This window comes from Haliotis rubra, unplaced genomic scaffold (assembly GCF_003918875.1).
Source record: "Haliotis rubra isolate DU_JTF1 unplaced genomic scaffold, ASM391887v1 Scf1481, whole genome shotgun sequence".
Lineage (NCBI taxonomy): Eukaryota > Metazoa > Mollusca > Gastropoda > Lepetellida > Haliotidae > Haliotis > Haliotis rubra.
This window is the reverse complement of record NW_025765427.1, coordinates 152,519-172,404: the sequence shown is the minus strand read 5'-3', so window position 1 is coordinate 172,404 and position 19,886 is coordinate 152,519. Positions and strand designations below refer to the sequence as shown.

Sequence of the window (19,886 nt, the reverse complement as noted above, 5' to 3'; positions counted from 1 at the left end):
GTGTATGTGTATGTTCGGCTGCTTGTACCAGCCCAGACTGAAGCTGGTTTTATAGTGGTAGTCCACTGAGATACCATGCCGCAATGAAGCATGAATACCCCACCAGACACATTATACTCCACTCGAGCCGACCAGTACCCATTAATGCCGAGAGCCAGGCAGGGACCAACAAGTACCATATTTTAACGTCTTTTGGTATGACGCGGTCGGGGATCAAACCCGCGACCTTCTGCACTCCGGGCGTACGCTCTAACCACTACACCACGGAGGCGGTCTGTAACTATGAAAGTGCCAGTGCAATGCTGTACAGCATGAAGATGAAGAACGTATCGCGTGTTGATGTCAATGTGGCAATCGACACCTACCTGTTATTTGTATGAAGAAATTTGATTAAATGCAACGTAAACCTTACTCGTTTAATCGAAATCTTCAAACATTGCACCCATATGGGGAATCGAAACCAGGCCCTCGGCGTGACGAGCGGACGCTTAACCACTAGGCTACCCACCGCCCCGGAAGAAAAGTATCAGACGAAGGAGAGAATGTGATCTATCTAACACAATGTAGTGCTCATTAGCAAATTTCAGTTATGTTAGCATCACGAGAGAACTGCAGTTACCCTATGCCGAGAAATCGTTTAACATTTCACACCAGTTATCTTCCTTTGCGAATAGTTTTAAAAAAATTGTAAATATGTTGTAAACCTCATCTTTACAAGCTAACACTCATCAAATTGTAAAACAAGTAAGGATCTGTTGCCTAACGACGCACAGCATTAATCCTGCTGTTGACCCAAGAAGATCCGGGTGAGAATTGATCTTCAGCAACCCATGCTTGTCCTGAAAAGCGACTAACGGGATCGGGTGGTCAGGCTCGAGTGGTCTTGGTTGACACATGTCATCGTATCCCAATCTGTGTATACAGATGCTCATGCTGTATAACACTGTATTGTCTGGTCCAAACTTTTGAGAATACTGGACTCATGTAGCTGTGTCAAAAAAGCAACACAAATATACTATGTCTTTCCGAAACGTCATCTGTGATTGTAAACAGCTTCCAGAGCCAAAATGCGATTTCCTTGTGTTAGATGCGTTTGAAGAAGTATCAAGAACGTCATGAAGAAAACATGCAAAGCAAAATGCACGTGGAATTGAGCGGAAAAGCATGCGGTATTGATTACTATAAAAGGTAAACATTGTGTTTAATTTTGTCATTCGTTTTGCCTGGAAAAGAGGAATTCATCCGCCAATCGAAACATCGCCATAGGTCCCCTTGAAAGCGTGGAAGTCGCAGTCTACATCCTGGCTGCTCACTTGAGTCATCGTTGCACAGCAAGACTGCACAACGCATCTCTGGTTTGAGAAGAACTTCCGAACAAACTGTCGAATCGATTGCGTGAAGTGGGGCTTCGACCAACAAGGCCATTTGTCGCCCCTGTTTTTGAGAGACTTCCATCAGTGCAATCGCTTACGGTGGTGTCGTAGAGAGTCCGGAACTGGAACCTTAGAAACTGGAGGCGAGTCTGGTTCAAGTGATGAATTACGATTTCTTCTTCAAGATGGAAGACAGCGTGTTTACCGTCGGACAAATGAAGGTTTTTCCCCTATTACATTCGACAGGTAGACAAATTCAGTGGAAGGCGTGTCTTGACGTGGAGTGAGATATCCAGCACACAAAGACCTGATTTAGTGGTGGTTCAAGGGAATTTGACAGCAAATCTGTACATCAACGAAGTCCTTGCACGTCACATGCGTCCGATTATGGACCGACAGGGGGAGTTGTTCCAACATGACAACGCTACTTCACATACGGCATGCGTCACTGTCCACTACATCGCCAATTCCAACGCCAATGTCTTGCCATGGCCTTCGCGATCACCAGATCTAAACTCGATAGAACACCCATGGGATGAACTCGATCCTCGTGTATGCCAATGAGAAAACACGCATCTGACACTACCAAAACTGGCCATTGCATTGCAGGAAGAGTGGGGAAGAATTCCGCAAGAGCGGCTTCGTCGAATTATCACAATGGTGGCCTCACAAAAATGACTGACTTTGACGCCATCTTGTGGACTCAAATAAACAGGAACACAACAATAAAGGCTGATGTTGGGTTGGCGAACTCTCTGTCTATAGAGGTGTGAATTTTCACCTTTTACAATAATGATTGAAATCACATGAAATATTTTTAAGAGTGTATATAGCTGGAATATTGCTGAGTGCTGCGTTAAACAACAAACAAACAAAGCAAATTCGACGGCGTCCTGTAAAACAAACAAGACAAATAAACGACAAGAGCATCAAGTGAGGCAATACAAAAGAAGGATAAATAGATTAAAATATTCTAAGGGCAGTATGTGTTGTCCTGCCTTGAAATCAAATTCAATTTTGGTTATTTGTCTCAAAAATTATCCATATGTTTTCCATGTCATGATTTGTTTTATTTATTGAATATTGCTCGTCACAAAACATCAAACTGTACTCCTGTATATACCCACAGATGAAAAGTAGCCATTCCTTTCACAACAGAAAAGATGGCCCACCGGCAGGAGAGCATCCCTATATATATCAAATTGCATCTTTCAAAAAAAAATCAAAACATTTAAATTCCGAATTAATTCTTTTTTCAGCATCAGGTCGCAGTTAGGACGGATACAACCACTGAACATCCCCCGGTGACTATCCTGGACAAAACGGTAATTTAAAAGAATCTCCATTTATTAATCATAAGCTTTATGTGCAATTTTTGCCATTAGAAAAATCAAACAACAGCCACAACAAAAATGTCTGGAACGATAAACAGATTTTACTGCAGAACGAATTTCTGTTGCAGTAATAAAAAAATGTGCCATTCATCTATTCAGAAAAGAAACAAATGATTTTTTTCTTAAAGTCCTGACTATTCAACATCCAGAACTACAAGCACTGTATTCCTATCTTTACTTCAGCAAAGAAAATCCGACTGGGAGTTGCATGCAGAAAGAAACATGGATGGACCACTCAAAGAACTCCGTCAGCAGGGACAGGTATGAAATTCCCCTTGCATCATCCCATTTTGAAGGGTCAAAGGTGTCGATGCAAATGGTGCCAAAATTCGCCGTGCAGAGTTACCTTGCTTCAAAATGCCGTGACTAATGGCTGGTGGGCTGATTCCGCGGATCTTTTTATGGTTTGTTAACAACACACACACACACACACACACACACACACACATACTGCATCATGGATAAAACGGTGACATCTCGATCACTATGGGCGTGCAGGAAACCCGGGTTCGAATACCGGTCTACTCGTGGCTATATATCTATGAAGTACATTTATCACAGCTGAGATACTGCAAATCCGCTCACTCCACTTACAGGTCATTCTTGTTTAAGGAAATTTTGTAAAGAAAAATGTTTCACGTTAAAAGATTTGTTTTCATTGCCTCATCTATTACAAACCATATTGTTTTGATATTTTATCTTTGGAATGTACTACTATATCTTACGTGTGTTATGGTAATTTTTATGCTTGAAATGACCTGTTCTAACAATAATTGTGTGAGACGGATGGACTTTCAATTCAGCAGGTACATTCACATCTAGACTACCCAAAATTGTGAAAGAAACCTTTCATATATACATGTTGAAGAAAATATTCGTACGTTTTCCTATCCATTCTATGTATAATGCCATATGTACTTCATTTCAAAACAAATATCGATGAGCGATTGATTTTTCATCTAATTTGACACATTTTATCACATATGGACGCGAACAGCATTCTTAGAATCCCTGAAATGTAAACAATAAAAAGAAATGAGTGAGGGAGTCAAAATTTATTGCCACATCGGCAATATTTCAGTCATGTCATGACTAAAACTACAGTCGAGCACCATTGTGTCGAACTCTGATAACTCGGTTGTCTCGATATAACATCTCGGTTCCGGCAAAAATCCTTCATAATTTATCATTATTCAAGCTCTTTTAACTCGATACGGATGTCTCAATATTTCGGATATCTCGATATAATTCCATGGTCCCAACAATCAAAATTACCCCATTAACTCAATATTTGCAAAGAAACTAGATTTTCACCTACTTTTCGTGGGCAAGCATCCCTCTGGACTGAGGTTGTTTCCCCACGTTTACACACGGTGCGGCATGAATCAAAGGGGTGCGGTAGTGTAAACTAATCAGGGTTAATTGAGTTGAAGGGGTCACTTGTTTGTTATTTGATTAGGATTAACTAAGAAGGAAGTACTCACTGTTCCGACTAAACACTACTGATAATCGATTAATATAGTTTCGAATCAAAACATACTGAGAAGCGTTTTGTTTTCTTTCATAGTAGTGGTATGCCATGATATGCCCTGATCGGATGTCGGATGACTCGATATTGTTTCTTGGATTTTTCCATGAATATCGAGACAACGGTGCTCGACTGTAATTCTAAATATCGACTCGAACAGCATACTTAGAATCCCTGAGATGCAAACACTAAAGAAACTACGCAACAAAAAGAAATAATTTGAAATCATGGAAATGGATATTGAGAAATATGATTGATTTATTTCTGTTTTGTGGTGCATGCTTTGTCGTACCGGACAATGGAGTAAGGATGGATTATTTGGAATTCCCAAAGAGAGTAAAGCACTTGTTGATACCTGGCCCGATATTGATACTTAGAATCCTTTAAATGGAGCCAAGCATACTTTGTCAGGGATCCATATTAGGAATCCATTAAGGCAAACTGTAGACGTTCACGCCGATGACGAGGGGTGAGGATAGGTCCACGGTAAGGTCTACGACAATGGAGGTTCCCGCTGTTAAGACGTCGGCGTACTGTGTCAGTATTGTTGGGTCTTCCTTATGATTCACTGTCTGGCGTGCTGTTTCGGATGCCTGCATGAAGGGATTCTGTACATACTGTCGCACAACATGGCGGTCTTGTTGTCTTGTGGTCACCCTTGGTCTGCCAGTACGGGGCGATCATTTGTGGTGTTGTTGACCCGGAAACGTTGCTGCTGCTTGTGCAGTGTGGCCAGCTTCAAGTCTTCCTAGCGCCTGGTTCCTCTGACCTGTCCACAAAAGGGGCATCCTGCTGACGTTGTAATGTGAATGTTTCAACCAGGTTGGGGGTGCATTTTATAGGGCTGGTCTTTGTGAACAGCACGTGCAGCATGAGTTGCATGAAAAACATGGAGAACACCGTACCATCTCCGAGATCAGGTTGCGTTTTGAGACCATTTTCTAGGTTCCATTCTGAGTTTGGGAAGGAACTTCTTGCTCAGGTAAAAAAAGGGGATGTTGTCAGAAATATACAATCAAAACATTAAATGAGTTTACAGTTATCCGTTTCCGCGAAGGAAAATTCCAAACTGACGTTTCTTTTGCTGCTTAGTATATGTTCCTTTCATTTGGCTGAATTTGTCAATAGTCGTCAACACCTAAGGAGATGTAATTCCTGCTGGGGCCCATGCAGGTGACAATTGTATTGTAAGCCCCCGATGTAATTTAATTTTAGCTTTAAAGCATGTCGTACAATACCCTGCAGTGTGCGTTGTGAATGGTGATAGGCATCAAACCAGTTTTGCAACATTCCACTGGAAATAATTAGCCTATACTTTAACTAGAGCGAGGAATTGTTGACCAACAAAGAACACAAACTCCTTCACCTCCTTCTTCAACCTGCTTTTTCTCTTTATGAACGTCGCTGTGTAATCCGTAATGTACGTCGCGAATACGATCTTATCAAGTTTCACCTTTGTCTTTCTTCACATTTATATTCCTTTGTGTCAGCTTTCGTAGTTCATACCCGGGGTTTCTGCGCGTGTCGGATTATAGACAAGACTCAGTGTATGAAATAAAACAAAACTTCAGCCACACATCAAGCCTGGTAATTTCAAAATATTACCTGCCAAAATGTATTTACTGTCTGATACTCTATTTACAACAGTCCTTTACAACTGTTTTAGTGATCATATATGTCAACGCAGTGGTTTAAGCTTGCAGTGCTTTGTTCAAACAGTAATTGTCAAGTCTAATGTTATAGTCCAGTTCGGCAGGGTGTCGATTAACCCTTAATTTGTCCCTTTTGCAGTAAGATGCGTCTAACGGGATCGGGAGGTCAGACTCGCTGACTGGGTTCACACGTGTCATCGTATCCCAAATGCGTAAATCGATGCTCATGCTGTTGATCACTGGTTTGTCTGGTCCAGACTCGATTATTTACACGCCGCTGCCATATAGCTGGAATATTGCTGAGTGCGGTGTAAACTAAACTCACTCATTGTTCTCCTCAGACTTAAATCTCAGAATTTTATTGAACTTAGGATAAAAGTTGTTTGACAAACGGTCATAGTTTCAAATCGCTATTATTGGTTTGTATTGGGGTATGCACATTAAAGGAAACCCCGAAAACAAGAAAGGTTGGTTTCTACGGTAGTGTATTTTAACACTCATCACGCACCGCACGTTTTTGTTTCACTGTTCCAACTACTGCGGTTGCCAATTGCGCAGATCGATGTTCATACTGTTGATCACTGGATGGTCTTGTCCAGACTCGATTATTTACAGACCGCCGCCATATAACTGGAATATTGCTGAGTGCGGCGTAAAACTCAACTCACTCACTCTGGTGTCAGTGCTTCGTTAAATAACATATAAATATTTTCAAGGGTGCAATTGCCAACAGACACCTTGATTTAAAAGCGGAGCTATATCCTATATTGTTTTACTGCTGTAACACTCAGACATTCTGCCTCAATAGATCGTGAAAGTGAGTCTTGACCAGTATCTTTGATCATTATAAATTACGACATGTGTTTCTTTGATTCAGATTGTTCTACCGGAGAAAGCTGCAATAGCGAAAATGACCGTCGGTCAAGCGTTTAGAACATACAACAGGTACAGTATACTTGTTTTAAATACTAGTATAACAATTTGTATGTTTTCTTATGTTAGCACTAAAGTCTGTTTGGGTCAAATTGACGCTGATGGATCACAATCTAACTCAAATTTGGTTCATGATCAAACATTCATTTCAACTCTGGAAAAAAAGGTTTCATAGCCTTTGGCTCCAAAATCAAAAAGTTACTTAACAATCTATCATCTCTTTGTTTTGATTTTTCGTGTGACGTTTTACGAGGGCAAGGTAACAGTAAACTGTTGCAGGAACAGCCTCAATGACGGTTGATGATGATGATAATGATGATGTTGATGATGATGACGTTGTTGTTGACAATGATGATGATACTGACTGCTATGTAAACACTGATCTTTTGGAACATGCCAAAACTAAATCAGATATACTAAGTAAATTACATGTGGACAATATTGTACATAATGCTATTCAGAATGGTCATATAATGATGAAAATGCTAATGGAAATACTGATGATGATGATGATGATGTTGTTGACAATGATAATGATGATGATGATGTTGTTGATGATGATGATGACTACCATGTAAACATTGACCATTTTAAACATGCCAAAATATGTCAGCTATTCCAGATGAATTACATGTAAATAATATGCTTTCCAGAATGGTGACAACGATAATGAGAAAACTGATGATAATGTTGATGATGATGTTGATCATGTTGTTGACAATGATGATGTTGCCGATGATGATGACGATGATGATGGTGATGACGATGATTCTAATAATTCAAATGACACTCTATAATTACTCTCCTTAAATGAATGTGGTCTGAAAAAACGCTTAGATTACACAGAATTACAAGAAATTCTATCAAACAATGACATTGTAGGATTTCAAGAAACAAACACTGATACCTTAGACGATATTGATATCCATGGTTATAAGCTATTTCTCCAAAACAGAAAGACATCATCAAGGAATTCCAGTGGTATTGGCGTTGCTTTTAGACGTAAATACGAAAAATATGTGACAGTCATTAATAATTTGTATTTGTTTAATCCATATTATGGATAAAAATATGTAAATCCATATTTGATGTTCAAGAAGATGTTTACTTAGGTATTGTATATATTGTTCACTAAAATATTAAACAACCGCCTTTCAGATTTCTTAGATACTAATAATGTTTTAACACCTGCCCAAGCCTGGTTTAGAAAATCATTCTCCACTGTTGACAATGTATTTTTAATTTATAATCTGATGCAAATTTTGAAAGATAGGAATAAAAAACTCTATTGTGCCTTTATAGAATTTACAAAAGCTGTCGATACTGTTTGGCGAGTGGGATTGTGGAAAAACATGAAAACGATTGGTATAGAGGGTAAATTCCTGAATCTTGTTAAATCGATGTATAGCAATATCAAATCGCTTGTACAATGTAATAATGATGTATCAAACTACTTCTCATGTAACAACGGCGTCAGAAAAGGGGAAAATCTGTCACCATTATTATTCTCCATTTTCATAAATGATATTGAATCTCATTTACTTACTGCAGACTGTAATGGTGTAAATCTAAACTATATTGAAGACGACGAATTGGTGATATTTGTAAAGTTGTTAATTTTATTATATGCAGATGATACAATATTATTTGATGAATCGTCAAAGGGACTACAAGATGCTTTGAACTCATTTAAGGACTATTGTGATTCATGAAAGCTAAAAGTGAATATAAACAAAACTAAACTAGTAATATTCGGGGAGGACCATCAAAAGCACAAAATTATATTTCATTTGGATGGGAAATTACTTGAAATAGTTGATAGTTATACCTACCTCAGTATAACACTTCATAAAAAAAATAGAAAACTCGTATCAAGTATTAAAACTGTAAGCAATAGTGCCTCAAAAAGCAATGTATAGTTTAGTGAAAAAAAAGCTAGAATATTAGACTTGCCTTTAGACTGTTTATTGTTAGCATTTGACTTAATGGTAGTACCTATCTGGACCTATGTTGCAGAAGTCTGGTCTTTCGAAAACCTTGAAATTTTTAGAAAATCCATTTAACATTCTTATGACTCATTACAGGATTAAGAAATTCAACCCCTCGTTTTATGCTGTATGGGGAACTAGGAAGATTCCCTATTAGAATTATGATATATAAATGTTTATTAATCTTTTGGCATAAGTTAACTTACCAAGAAGGTGTTTTTAAGCTTACGAACTTAAGTTACAAGTATTTATCACTTCAAAGAACAATAAATAAAAAAGATAATCCCTGGCTCTCGCACGTTAAAAATATATTAGACAATACTGGACTCCCCGGTTTTGAAAACCCCTCAATTTGTACAACCCAGTGGCTGATCTCAAAAGTTGAATATATTCTTAAAGATCAATTTATCCTAAACTGGCACAATGCCATTATTTCTAATCCCAAGGGAATACACTATCAGCACCTAAAGCCATTTCGCAAGTTTGATGTATATCTCCTCCTTCCAAAACGCATTTCTTTACCATTATTGAGATTTAGAACATGTAACCATAGTTTACCTATCTAGACGGGCCGCTGGTATAAGGCCAAGAAAAAATAAATGTTTCTGGTATATGCATACAGACTAAAATGATGCGATGACGCGACTTTTTTATTTTTTCACAATGTCGTTTGTTTAATAATGATGCTACTTGTTCTTCGCAGAAAGCAATAAAAAAGAACTGGTGGTTCATCTGCTGGGAGGTTTTTAGGGACATGTTGGTGACTGTGGGGGGATGTCGTACCCTTGAAAAATATCAAACTCTGGTGGCAGCATACACTGCTGCAGCTTCAATTTTGTTGTATGGGGATCAACCATCCAAAGGCCATCGCCTAGTAGCAGGCAAGTTTAAAATGTACATATGAAATAACGAATTGAAGGATGTGTATACTTTTATACTATTGCAATGGGAAACTTTTATATTTTGTCAATTTATTTGTCTGAAATATCAAAGGAAAAATAAAAACAATGAATTAGATTTTAATATTTATTTATCCATGAGATGATTATACATTGTTTGAAAGTAATTTAGAATATTACAGTGAAATATTTATGTATTTGTTAAAATTTGAAATGAAATTCAAATTAATATATAGATACTTAGGACTACTTATATTTATGAAAATATATTTCTTGTAGCCATCTTATGATACTGTTGTGCAGTTCAAAACGTCTATTTGGTCTATGTATGGGCCTGAATGCTTACCAAACTTTGGAAACTTGCGACTTCATAAGAGCTTGAAAGGCATTTTCCTTTGGCAAATGCGTTCCTTGCGCCTTGTCATCGCTGAATTGTAAGTGGTAAACCATGTATTTACCAAATTCCCAGGTGTCATTCAAGTTTACGGTCCATGGAACTGACTGGAATTGACCAGATTGTTTATCTCCAACTGAAACCGCGACCACGCAGTCATCATACTCAGCTGGTAAAACAAACTTGTCACAGGTCGAAAAATGCCCTTTCCTCAGTGACTCAGTATAAATCAAGTGCGCGATGCATCTAGACTACATTCCACAAAGCCAAACGACCTTATAATCTTACCCCACACTCTATTTGAACTGAAACAAGTAGCATTTTGGTTTTCCCTGCTGCACGCTTTCCCCAGTTACGACAGACAGACTGACTGACTGACAGATAGATAATTAAAAGTTTAATTCGGTGTTCGGGCAACAGGGTCCATTTAAACCTTGCCCATCATAAAGGTTTGCTAAGTTGCTAAACTTTTATATAGTAGTAAAGCTGCCACATGCTTTAATATAACCATAATGACATTCTGAACTTCATGGTGAACGATATTCCTTGAGCACAAGTCCAGCCAATGAGATGTTAATATTGTGAGATGTAAGAGATTCCACCATCGCCTTACGTTGATTTACATATTTTTGGCAATGCAGTTAATAATGAGCCACATTATCTAGCTTATTACACACTGTGCAATTTGCAGAAATATCTTTATTAATAATATTTAGATATGCACCAAGACCACAATGCCCAAGTCGAAGTCTGGTTAAAAGAACCTCTTCTCTACGGTTGCTTCTTGATAATTTGGATTTAGTTACAAAACGCTCGATGCCATACAGATGGCGTCCTTTTAAGGATGAGGTCCATCTCTGTTGCCATTTCGTTTGAGCATGGGTCCTGCTGCCGGTGCATAATTCTGCAGGAGAGGGCAATATTGTCTCATCCTGTTCTGATCCACCAAAGTCTAATGCAGCTTTTGCCAATTTATCAGCTTTTCATTTCCAAATAGTCCCATATGAGCAGGTATCCATGAAAATTCTACATTTAAAAGATCTTTACCTAATTCATTAAAGTGTCGAGTATAATAATATGCTAATAATATGCTGAGGAGAAACCTGTCTGAACTGCTTGTAAAGCACTGACAAAATCGCTGAAAATGACCGCCGAAACAGGTCTCAAAATATGATTCCAAGCTTCAATGATTGCTGCAAGTTCAGCAGAAAGTACTGATAAGTGATCAGCTAATCGTACACACTCCCTTTGCCCATTTATAATCCGGAAAAAACGCTTGACGCGCTGGGTTGAAACCGACGAGGGCGGAAACCAGAAACAAGACATATATTTTTTTAGGCGTAATATTCCAAGGGACGAGAGAACGTGTCAACTATACACTTCTAAAAGCATCGCAGGTGAATATCATTATTTTTTTCATTGCAAAGCATTAGATGCTTTGAGGAAACAGTATTTACCCTCCCATCTAACCTCTCTTCCCAATGAAACAAAGTTCACGAAACTATTATTTGTAAAAACATCTCGACACATAGTAAATCTACCAAAATATATCCTACATCTATCGACTCGTCAGAAGAAAATGTTAATATGTTGTTTACTGCCACCGTGAATTTGAATTTGTATTTGTATATATGTTTACAATATATGCTTTTGTACCACCAAGGTGGTTTAATTTATGAGAATAAAGAATTGAAAATAATTTTAAAAATTGACGGGAAGCACGTGCAATTCTGACGTCACATCAAATATAGCCAATCGATGTACTGACGCGGTACATGAGACAATGAAATTCATCTCTGCGACAAGTCCATTATTTTCAAAGTTTATGGGTTTTAAAGGCGAAAGTGAAACGGGTCCCCTAAATTTGCCCTGGGTAAATGTGTTACACGCACTGCATATGCTTGCATTGCACTGTACACTTTGTGTAAACTTTACACTTCAAGTAGGAGGGGCTGCGCTGTGTCGACCGACAGCCTTAGAGCTCACACACGGGAAGTTTACCTGTATGTGTATATTGTTGTTGTTATATTCATCATATTCTTAAAACGTGTTCAATAATTTATTGTACAGTACATTTACGTATGAGAAACGTCCTTTTATTTATCTTATTTATCGTATATTCATATGTGTGCCCTGTGATGGTTTACTGCAAATTCCAATTTGGGGTAATAAAGTTGTTGTTGTTGTTTTCTTCTCCTCCTCCTCCTAACGGAAACTCACAATTATTTTGATTTAAATTTTGGGACAATATTTTGCCAAATAATCCATTGTCACCTAAAACTCGTCTGTCGTGATGTAAACGTAGACAGATATAATCGACTTATATCCTAGAGTTCATGTGGTCATTATAACGAAGACGTTATTCACTACCATTTTACATGTCGGAACTATCAAAATTTGAGAACAACTGTGTATGTTTATATTCAAGGATATGATGTTAAAACTACTTTATACGGTAACGTCGCATTTAATAACTCAACTAATATTGACATTCTCAACTCATTACACCAGTCCATTTCTTAAAGGGGACGGTGGGGTAGCTTCATGGTTACAGCGTCCCCTCTTCACGCTGAAAACCCGGGTTTGATTCCCCACATGGGTACCGTAAGATAGAGCTGTAATTGACGACTTACATTGTGTCATTTGTCAATCATGAAAGTTGAGCATTTGAACTAACATGACTATCTAATACATGATTCCTGTATTCAATAAGAAACAAAACATCTGTATAATTATTTGTGTTTGCAACTTTTTCAAAGCTACATTACTAATAGGTACAGTATACCCTGGTTATAATGCCACCGTTTGTCCAGGAGAAGACATGGCATATCCAGGGTGGCATTATAACCAGGTAGGACAGTTAGAGGCCCTATGCAATCAACAAGGTGATTGAGCTGATGTCTTCTGAAATGAACCAGATAACATATTTCAACAGACCCATGGGACTCTCCCCCCTCATCACCGAGATCTACATGACCCATCTAGAAGAGACAGCCCTTGTAATACAAACCAATAAAAGCGATTTTAATCTATGATAGCTGGTTAAACAACTTTTATCCTAAGATGAACAAAATTCTGAGATTTAAATGTTCAGTTGGCAAGGTATAATTATGAGGATTCGCAATCTTAATTTCACTATATTTGATTTTCCTTTTTACTTAAAGTGAAATTCATTGGTACGTTTTCACTGCAAACAGACTATAATCTCTTATACAAGCTTTGTTCATCAACCTCATCTATTGTATATACAACACATGTATTTATCCTCTCAACATTTTACTCATGTGTCACTCGTTCGAAAACGACATTAGAATCTATATCGAAACGTCGCCTTCCACAAAACAAAGAAGTTGTATAGCCATAATATTAACATCATTCTTCATCACCTCAACTTCTAAAATATGCCCATCAAAGAAGACAAGCTATATATAATATACTAAGCATTACTGGGGCATGTTTCTGCCGATAGGTACAGGATCCTGCACGTAACACTAACGTTTATTCTCTTTGTAATTTGACAGAAACAGATACCTAACTCCATTTAAACTGAAAATGAGCCCAAGTGTTCGGCTCTCAGATGGCGATTTCTGGCGATCTTGCGGACTGGTTTTGGAGATTTTACGTCCGCTTTCCGACATTTTAGGAAATTTAATTAAAGATCGTTACGAGATTAAATAAAATATATTATATAAAACCGATGAAATTAAATCTTTAACATTGGGTTTACAGCAATACAATATACTTCTACATATGCACTAGACAGATGGATACCAGGCGCTATACAAGTGAATTATTATTATTATTATTACTTCGGTGATATTAAGTACCACTGGAATCAAACAAAGAGGTGCTACGCAAATCTGAAATCCTTCCAGAGGGGCACGAGTCGCTCGCTATTCGGCTTGTCCCGGAATAGCACGAGTTGGTCACGAATGTATAAGTGGGTTACGAATGGCGCTATACGAACGATCGAGTTGTTACGTCACTTCCGATACGAAACTTTTGAGCGAATTGGTTCGGGGGTATTTTGCATTTAACCATTTATCTGTGACATAAAAACCTATGTCATACCGCATTTACGTAAGTATGCATATTAAATTTAGTGAGGGTTTTTCGCTGTTGCACTCTAAAACTAAACATTTGTGAAATTGTACCAGACATTACTATATTACCATATTACCCCTGGACAACGAGTACAGAACACTCCTGTGGAGAATACAACCGGTACCAAATTTAACTGCTGGTGGACAGAGGCATTTTATAACAAACTTACTTGCCTAAGGTGAGACCACATGTATCACATGTGCTTAGTTGTTCGAAACTCTCTTAGCGCTAAGATAGTCGCAAGTGCCATACATTAACATTAACTTACGACTATCTTAGCGCTAAGAGAGTTTCGAAAATCTGGGCCCAGAACTGAAGTCCTAAAAACCCTCAGTACTCAAGCTGCCAAACATGGTCACCCAATAACACAGAATTTGTTGCATTTACCATAGTTTCAATTATTCTGCATAATTCTGTTAGAGTATTTGTTTTCAAAAACCAAATAAATATGCCCAAAAGGCGTTAACAGGTTGTTTGTATCGGTTCACAATGGTAAACATTGTACAAACGAAATACACGTAAGATTTCGAATGGTATATATTCCCAAATGACAATGAATCTTCTATTTATCAACATGAAATACTGATAATATGCACTGGATTAGCGAAGATGATCTATCATATCAAAGTATTACAACACGCTATACGCATTCGCAAAGATATCTCCGTACCGGAAATGACGTGATGACCTTGTCATTTTTAGTGACATATTCAGCACAGAATATTTCTCGCTTATTGATTTGTTTGGAAGGCTGTTTTGGGTTTCGTGACAATGGGAGGTGACACAGTGGAACCGATGGTGGCGTTTTGTGGGATTTGTTGGCCCAGAAATATATTAGTTGTATAAAGTGGGCTAGTAAGCATTCTTGACCATAATCCTGTGATTGACAACCTCAATAATTAATGACTATATGAATACTAATGTCTGACACTATTGGTTATTTAGTTACCTTGACAACGTAGATACAATGTGCTACCGGAAGCTGCGCATGGGCAAACTTGGAGATGGAGGCTGGGAGATCTGTGACGATGCCAACTACCGACCAGTAAAGCCCTGTATCGTGTACTCGTTTGGGTGAGTAGTCAGCTGACTGGAATACCTATTAGTCTAAGACACAGACGCCGAATACAGTCCAGTAAAGCCCTGTATCGTGTACTCGTTTGGGTGAGTAGTCAACTGACTGGAATACGTATTAGTCTAAGACACAGACGCCGAATACAGTCCAGTAAAGCCCTGTATCGTGTACTCGTTTGGGTGAGAGTAGTCAACTGACTGGAATACCTATTAGTCTAAGACACAGACGCCGAATACAGTCCAGTAAAGCCCTGTATCGTGTACTCGTTTGGGTGAGTAGTCAACTGACTGGAATACCTATTAGTCTCAGACACAGACGCCGAATACAGTCCAGTAAAGCCCTGTATCGTGTACTCGTTTGGGTGGAGTTGGAAACTGACTGGAATTCGTATTAGTCTAAGACACAGACGCCGAATACAGTCCAGTAAAGCCCTGTATCGTGTACTCGTTTGGGTGAGTAGTCAACTGACTGGAATACCTATTAGTCTCAGACACAGACGCCGAATACAGTCCAGTAAAGCCCTGTATCGTGTACTCGTTTGGGTGAGTGGTCAACTGACTGGAATACGTATTAGTCTAAGACACAGACGCCGAATACAGTCCAGTAAAGCCTTGTATCGTGTACTCGTTTGGGTGAGTAGTCAACTGACTGGAATACGTTTTTGTCTAAGACACAGACGCCGAATACAGTCCAGTAAAGCCCTGTATCGTGTACTCGTTTGGGTGAGTGGTCAACTGACTGGAATACGTATTAGTCTAAGACACAGACGCCGAATACAGTCCAGTAAAGCCCTGTATCGTGTACTCGTTTGGGTGAGTAGTCAACTGACTGGAATACCTATTAGTCTAAGACACAGACGCCGAATACAGTCCAGTAAAGCCCTGTATCGTGTACTCGTTTGGGTGAGTGGTCAACTGACTGGAATTCGTATTAGTCTAAGACACAGACGCCGAATACAGTCCAGTAAAGCCTTGTATCGTGTACTCGTTTGGGTGAGTAGTCAACTGACTGGAATACGTTTTAGTCTAAGACACAGACGCCGAATACAGTCCAGTAAAGCCCTGTATCGTGTACTCGTTTGGGTGGTAGTGAGTGGAATACTGACTGGAATTCGTATTTGTATCGTGTATTCGTTTGGGTGAGTAGTCTGACTGGAGACACAAGACGCCCGAATACAGTCCAGTAAAGCCCTGTATCGTGTACTCGTTTGGGTGAGTAGTCAACTGACTGGAATACGTATTAGTCTAAGACACAGACGCCAAAGTACAAAGACACCACATCATCCATTTCGGGATTTCATCATCCATAAAATAAATTCTATTTCGGGCATCAGAGTATTATTTTAATGATGCATGCGAGGTAATGAGGAAACTCGAATTTGAATGTGGAGCATTAACGAATGAATGTTTTTCAAATGGCCTCAAATATTCAGTTATACCGTGTTGGCCTTTTTCAGATCTGTGTTGTGATTGTGTCAAGGGTCCGTGCATCCTTCGCTTTCATTAGGCTGTCAACAAGATGTACCTACCCAATAAAAAAATAAAAGATTTTACGGATATTACGCGAAACTGCTGTGGCAATGTTTCTTCATGAATATACTATGCCATTTAGAAAGTGGTCAATTGGAGCATCAGTAATGATGTTTTTTCTATTAATACAGAATCAACAACGATTTTTCTTTTGACGATGACACGGCCAAACACTATGAGTGTGATGTCTCTTCCTTTGATCCGAGGTTTGTATATACGCTTGTTAATCTCTGCTGGTACATTATGTACTGGTTCGTTCGTTTTTGTTCGTTTGTTCTTTCTTTCCTTTGTTCCTTCATTCGTTTGATGTTTCTTACATGGGTACAATGATATTGCTGGAATATTGCTAAAAGCGGAGTGAAATTATATTCACGTATTATCTGTCGAAGGAGGTGCCAAAACAAGAATTCCACAACATTCTTTTACCTATGTTCGTCACATTCAACGAACAGTATTGGGGTGTGTTGTTTTGTGTTGTTATTTTGTTTTTGTTTTTTGGTTTTTGGGGGGTTATTTTGGCGAAAACTGGAGATCCAACGATTTGGATAGGTGATATATGCGGTGACTTTCTTTCTAAGCCAGAAACTGCTGATAACCACTGAAGCAACAAAAATGTTCTTTGATTGTCATACCCACTGATTGTTCAGAATGTAATCATACATTAAAAATATCAGATTAGAAACATCAGAAAGGTGCAGGTATATAATTTCCATATACCCTGCTCACGTGCGAGGGAACAAATCGCAGCGCAGCTTGGGTAATTGTTTATCTGAAATACGTATCGTTGGGTTTCTGGATTAACCGATGTTCTTCAGATGCGTTGGGTACATGGAGGTACGTTCGGTTCGTTCTGCTACTTGTTTTCTTAATGCAATGAATATGCGGACGTATGTTTGGAACTGAGAGAAAGAATGTCGGTAAAATTTATTCGTGTTCATCCGATCAATGAGCGCCTATGTGATGTACCATGTGTGTACCAGTATGTACCCTTGTGTACCAGTATGTACCCTTGTGTACCCTGAGCCGTAAGGCTCGATACCTCACACCACACACACACAAACGGGTCGGATGACATAGCTACGTGTACATCACACGCACCAACAAATATTACGAATAACATACCTGACTTGCGGAGAGTTTACCATTTGTGTGTATCAATCATTATTGGTGATATTTGGACAAACTGTGTCATAAACATCGTCTATTAGCGTTGATGCTGTATTATAGTAATAATAGTGATAATAATCATATTTCAGTATGACCGAGGCATCCTACCAGAGGTCGCCACGTGTCCGGTTTTAAATCAGGCCTTGACGGAAAGGATTATAAGAAGAACTCCTGGGAGTTACAGACATTGACGACCATCAAGAAAATGTTGAACCACACCAGGGTCAGTGACATTTTGAATAATCTGAAATATCTTTTACAAATATTCGGAAATTAGCTCCCCATGAACTAGGAATCTTCACATACTCTATACTATGTGTCATTTAGAAAGTGGTCAAACGTAACAAGTGTTAAAGTTGGGGTGTTAATTTGTTGGGGATGGGTCCGATCTGCGCTTCGAAACCACGTTCACAGAGTTAGACACCAAATCGCCATAGGAAATCAGCGATCTAACCCCCTCAGCCATCCCAGCTCCCACAACTGGTATTCTTCATCACGTACTTCCGGCTGGGTCCACTCAGGTTCCAGAGTTGGAAGTTGGTTTTAATGTCTCAACACAGGTCATTTTCGCGACATTATAATCACGAAATCATAATTAAATAATCGGCAAATGGGGCCTCGATTTGAATGATCTATGGGCCAGTTTAAAAGCCGCATGCAGAAACATCCCAGCTATATGATGGCGGTCAGTAAATAATCGAGCCTGGGTCAGACAATCCAGTGATTAGCACGCCATCAGGATACGATGAACTGTACTAACAAGCAGCCCATTCGGTCACCTCGTTAGTGTAAGTCACTAGGACCTGCACTCTTAATCACAAAAGGTTTCTTGGTCCCTTTGATGGTGTAAAGACACGGCTTTGAACCTACAGACAATCCACAATTTTCACAATATATCGAACATATGTTATATTTGGAATTACACTTTCCTAGTAAAGTACAGATCTGAGTACATTTGTGGGTTGAATCCCATCCGGAATTTAAACCAAAACACTCGGAGCGACTCACCTAAATCGCCTGCTCAGAAAGTCAACGATCCAACCCACTCAGCTTCCAAACATGGAAGTTCAGATCACGTACTTTATCTTACCTTCATGTAAAATACTTTAATTTCACTGGTCAATGACGCTTTAACACTTTTCCGTGTCACCCTCCCAGGAGGGTGACAACTGGAAAAATATTACCCGCTGCCACGGTAACCGCCAAGCTCTTCGCCGAGAAGCTGGAGCGCTAACAATCGTATGACTTATTAATATGACGCATGCCGTGCCCGGAGTTCGAAAACCGTTCGATCAGCTGTTTTTGTGTTCACTTTGTACAGATTTATTTTACCGACTTTCCTGCTTTACTTAAGCTATTTTATACATTGAGTGGTTTGCACACTCAGCTTAAACATAATTAAAGGTCACATGCAACGTAAAACACAACTTTGCAGATTCTGATACCTTTCGGTATGGACTTACCGAAACAAATCGTCAAAAATGCAAATTCAACTTATAAAGTTGAAAAATAACGCGATGAAAAAAACGCGCGAAATCGGAGTTCAAACGTTTCACTAATTTTCCCCAGACTTTTCTGGGGAAAACGGGTTTCAACAGCTGGGCTGCGCTTATAGCACGTGCGCAGTGAAGTAGGTTCGCGCAGCTTGGAAGCGGTTGTCCGGTGAATACTCGGTGAAGGCTTTGGTGTGAGCTATTTTTCTAATGTTTTGTTGATATCTCACAGGCGCGAGCTTTTTATATGTTATGACAGTAAATTAACTGTTTATATAATTTCATTTGTCTATTTCACCACACGTTCTTCTTACCGAGTCACTTTCTCAGTTCGATACTTAAAAGCAATGCCATTAT

General features: G+C 39.0%; 1 protein-coding gene across 1 annotated transcript; it reads left to right on the top strand.

Annotated features, from left to right (window-relative positions):
- The first annotated feature begins 2,592 nt into the window (after positions 1-2,592).
- On the top strand, positions 2,593-18,230 carry LOC124269859. Its single transcript, XM_046704908.1, has 6 exons — positions 2,593-2,698; positions 2,951-3,028; positions 6,825-6,892; positions 15,211-15,339; positions 17,001-17,075; positions 18,126-18,230. Exons 2-6 carry the CDS (start codon positions 2,990-2,992, stop codon positions 18,169-18,171), a joined length of 357 nt encoding a protein of 118 aa, XP_046560864.1. The 5' UTR covers positions 2,593-2,698; positions 2,951-2,989; the 3' UTR covers positions 18,172-18,230.
- Positions 18,231-19,886: the final 1,656 nt, after the last annotated feature.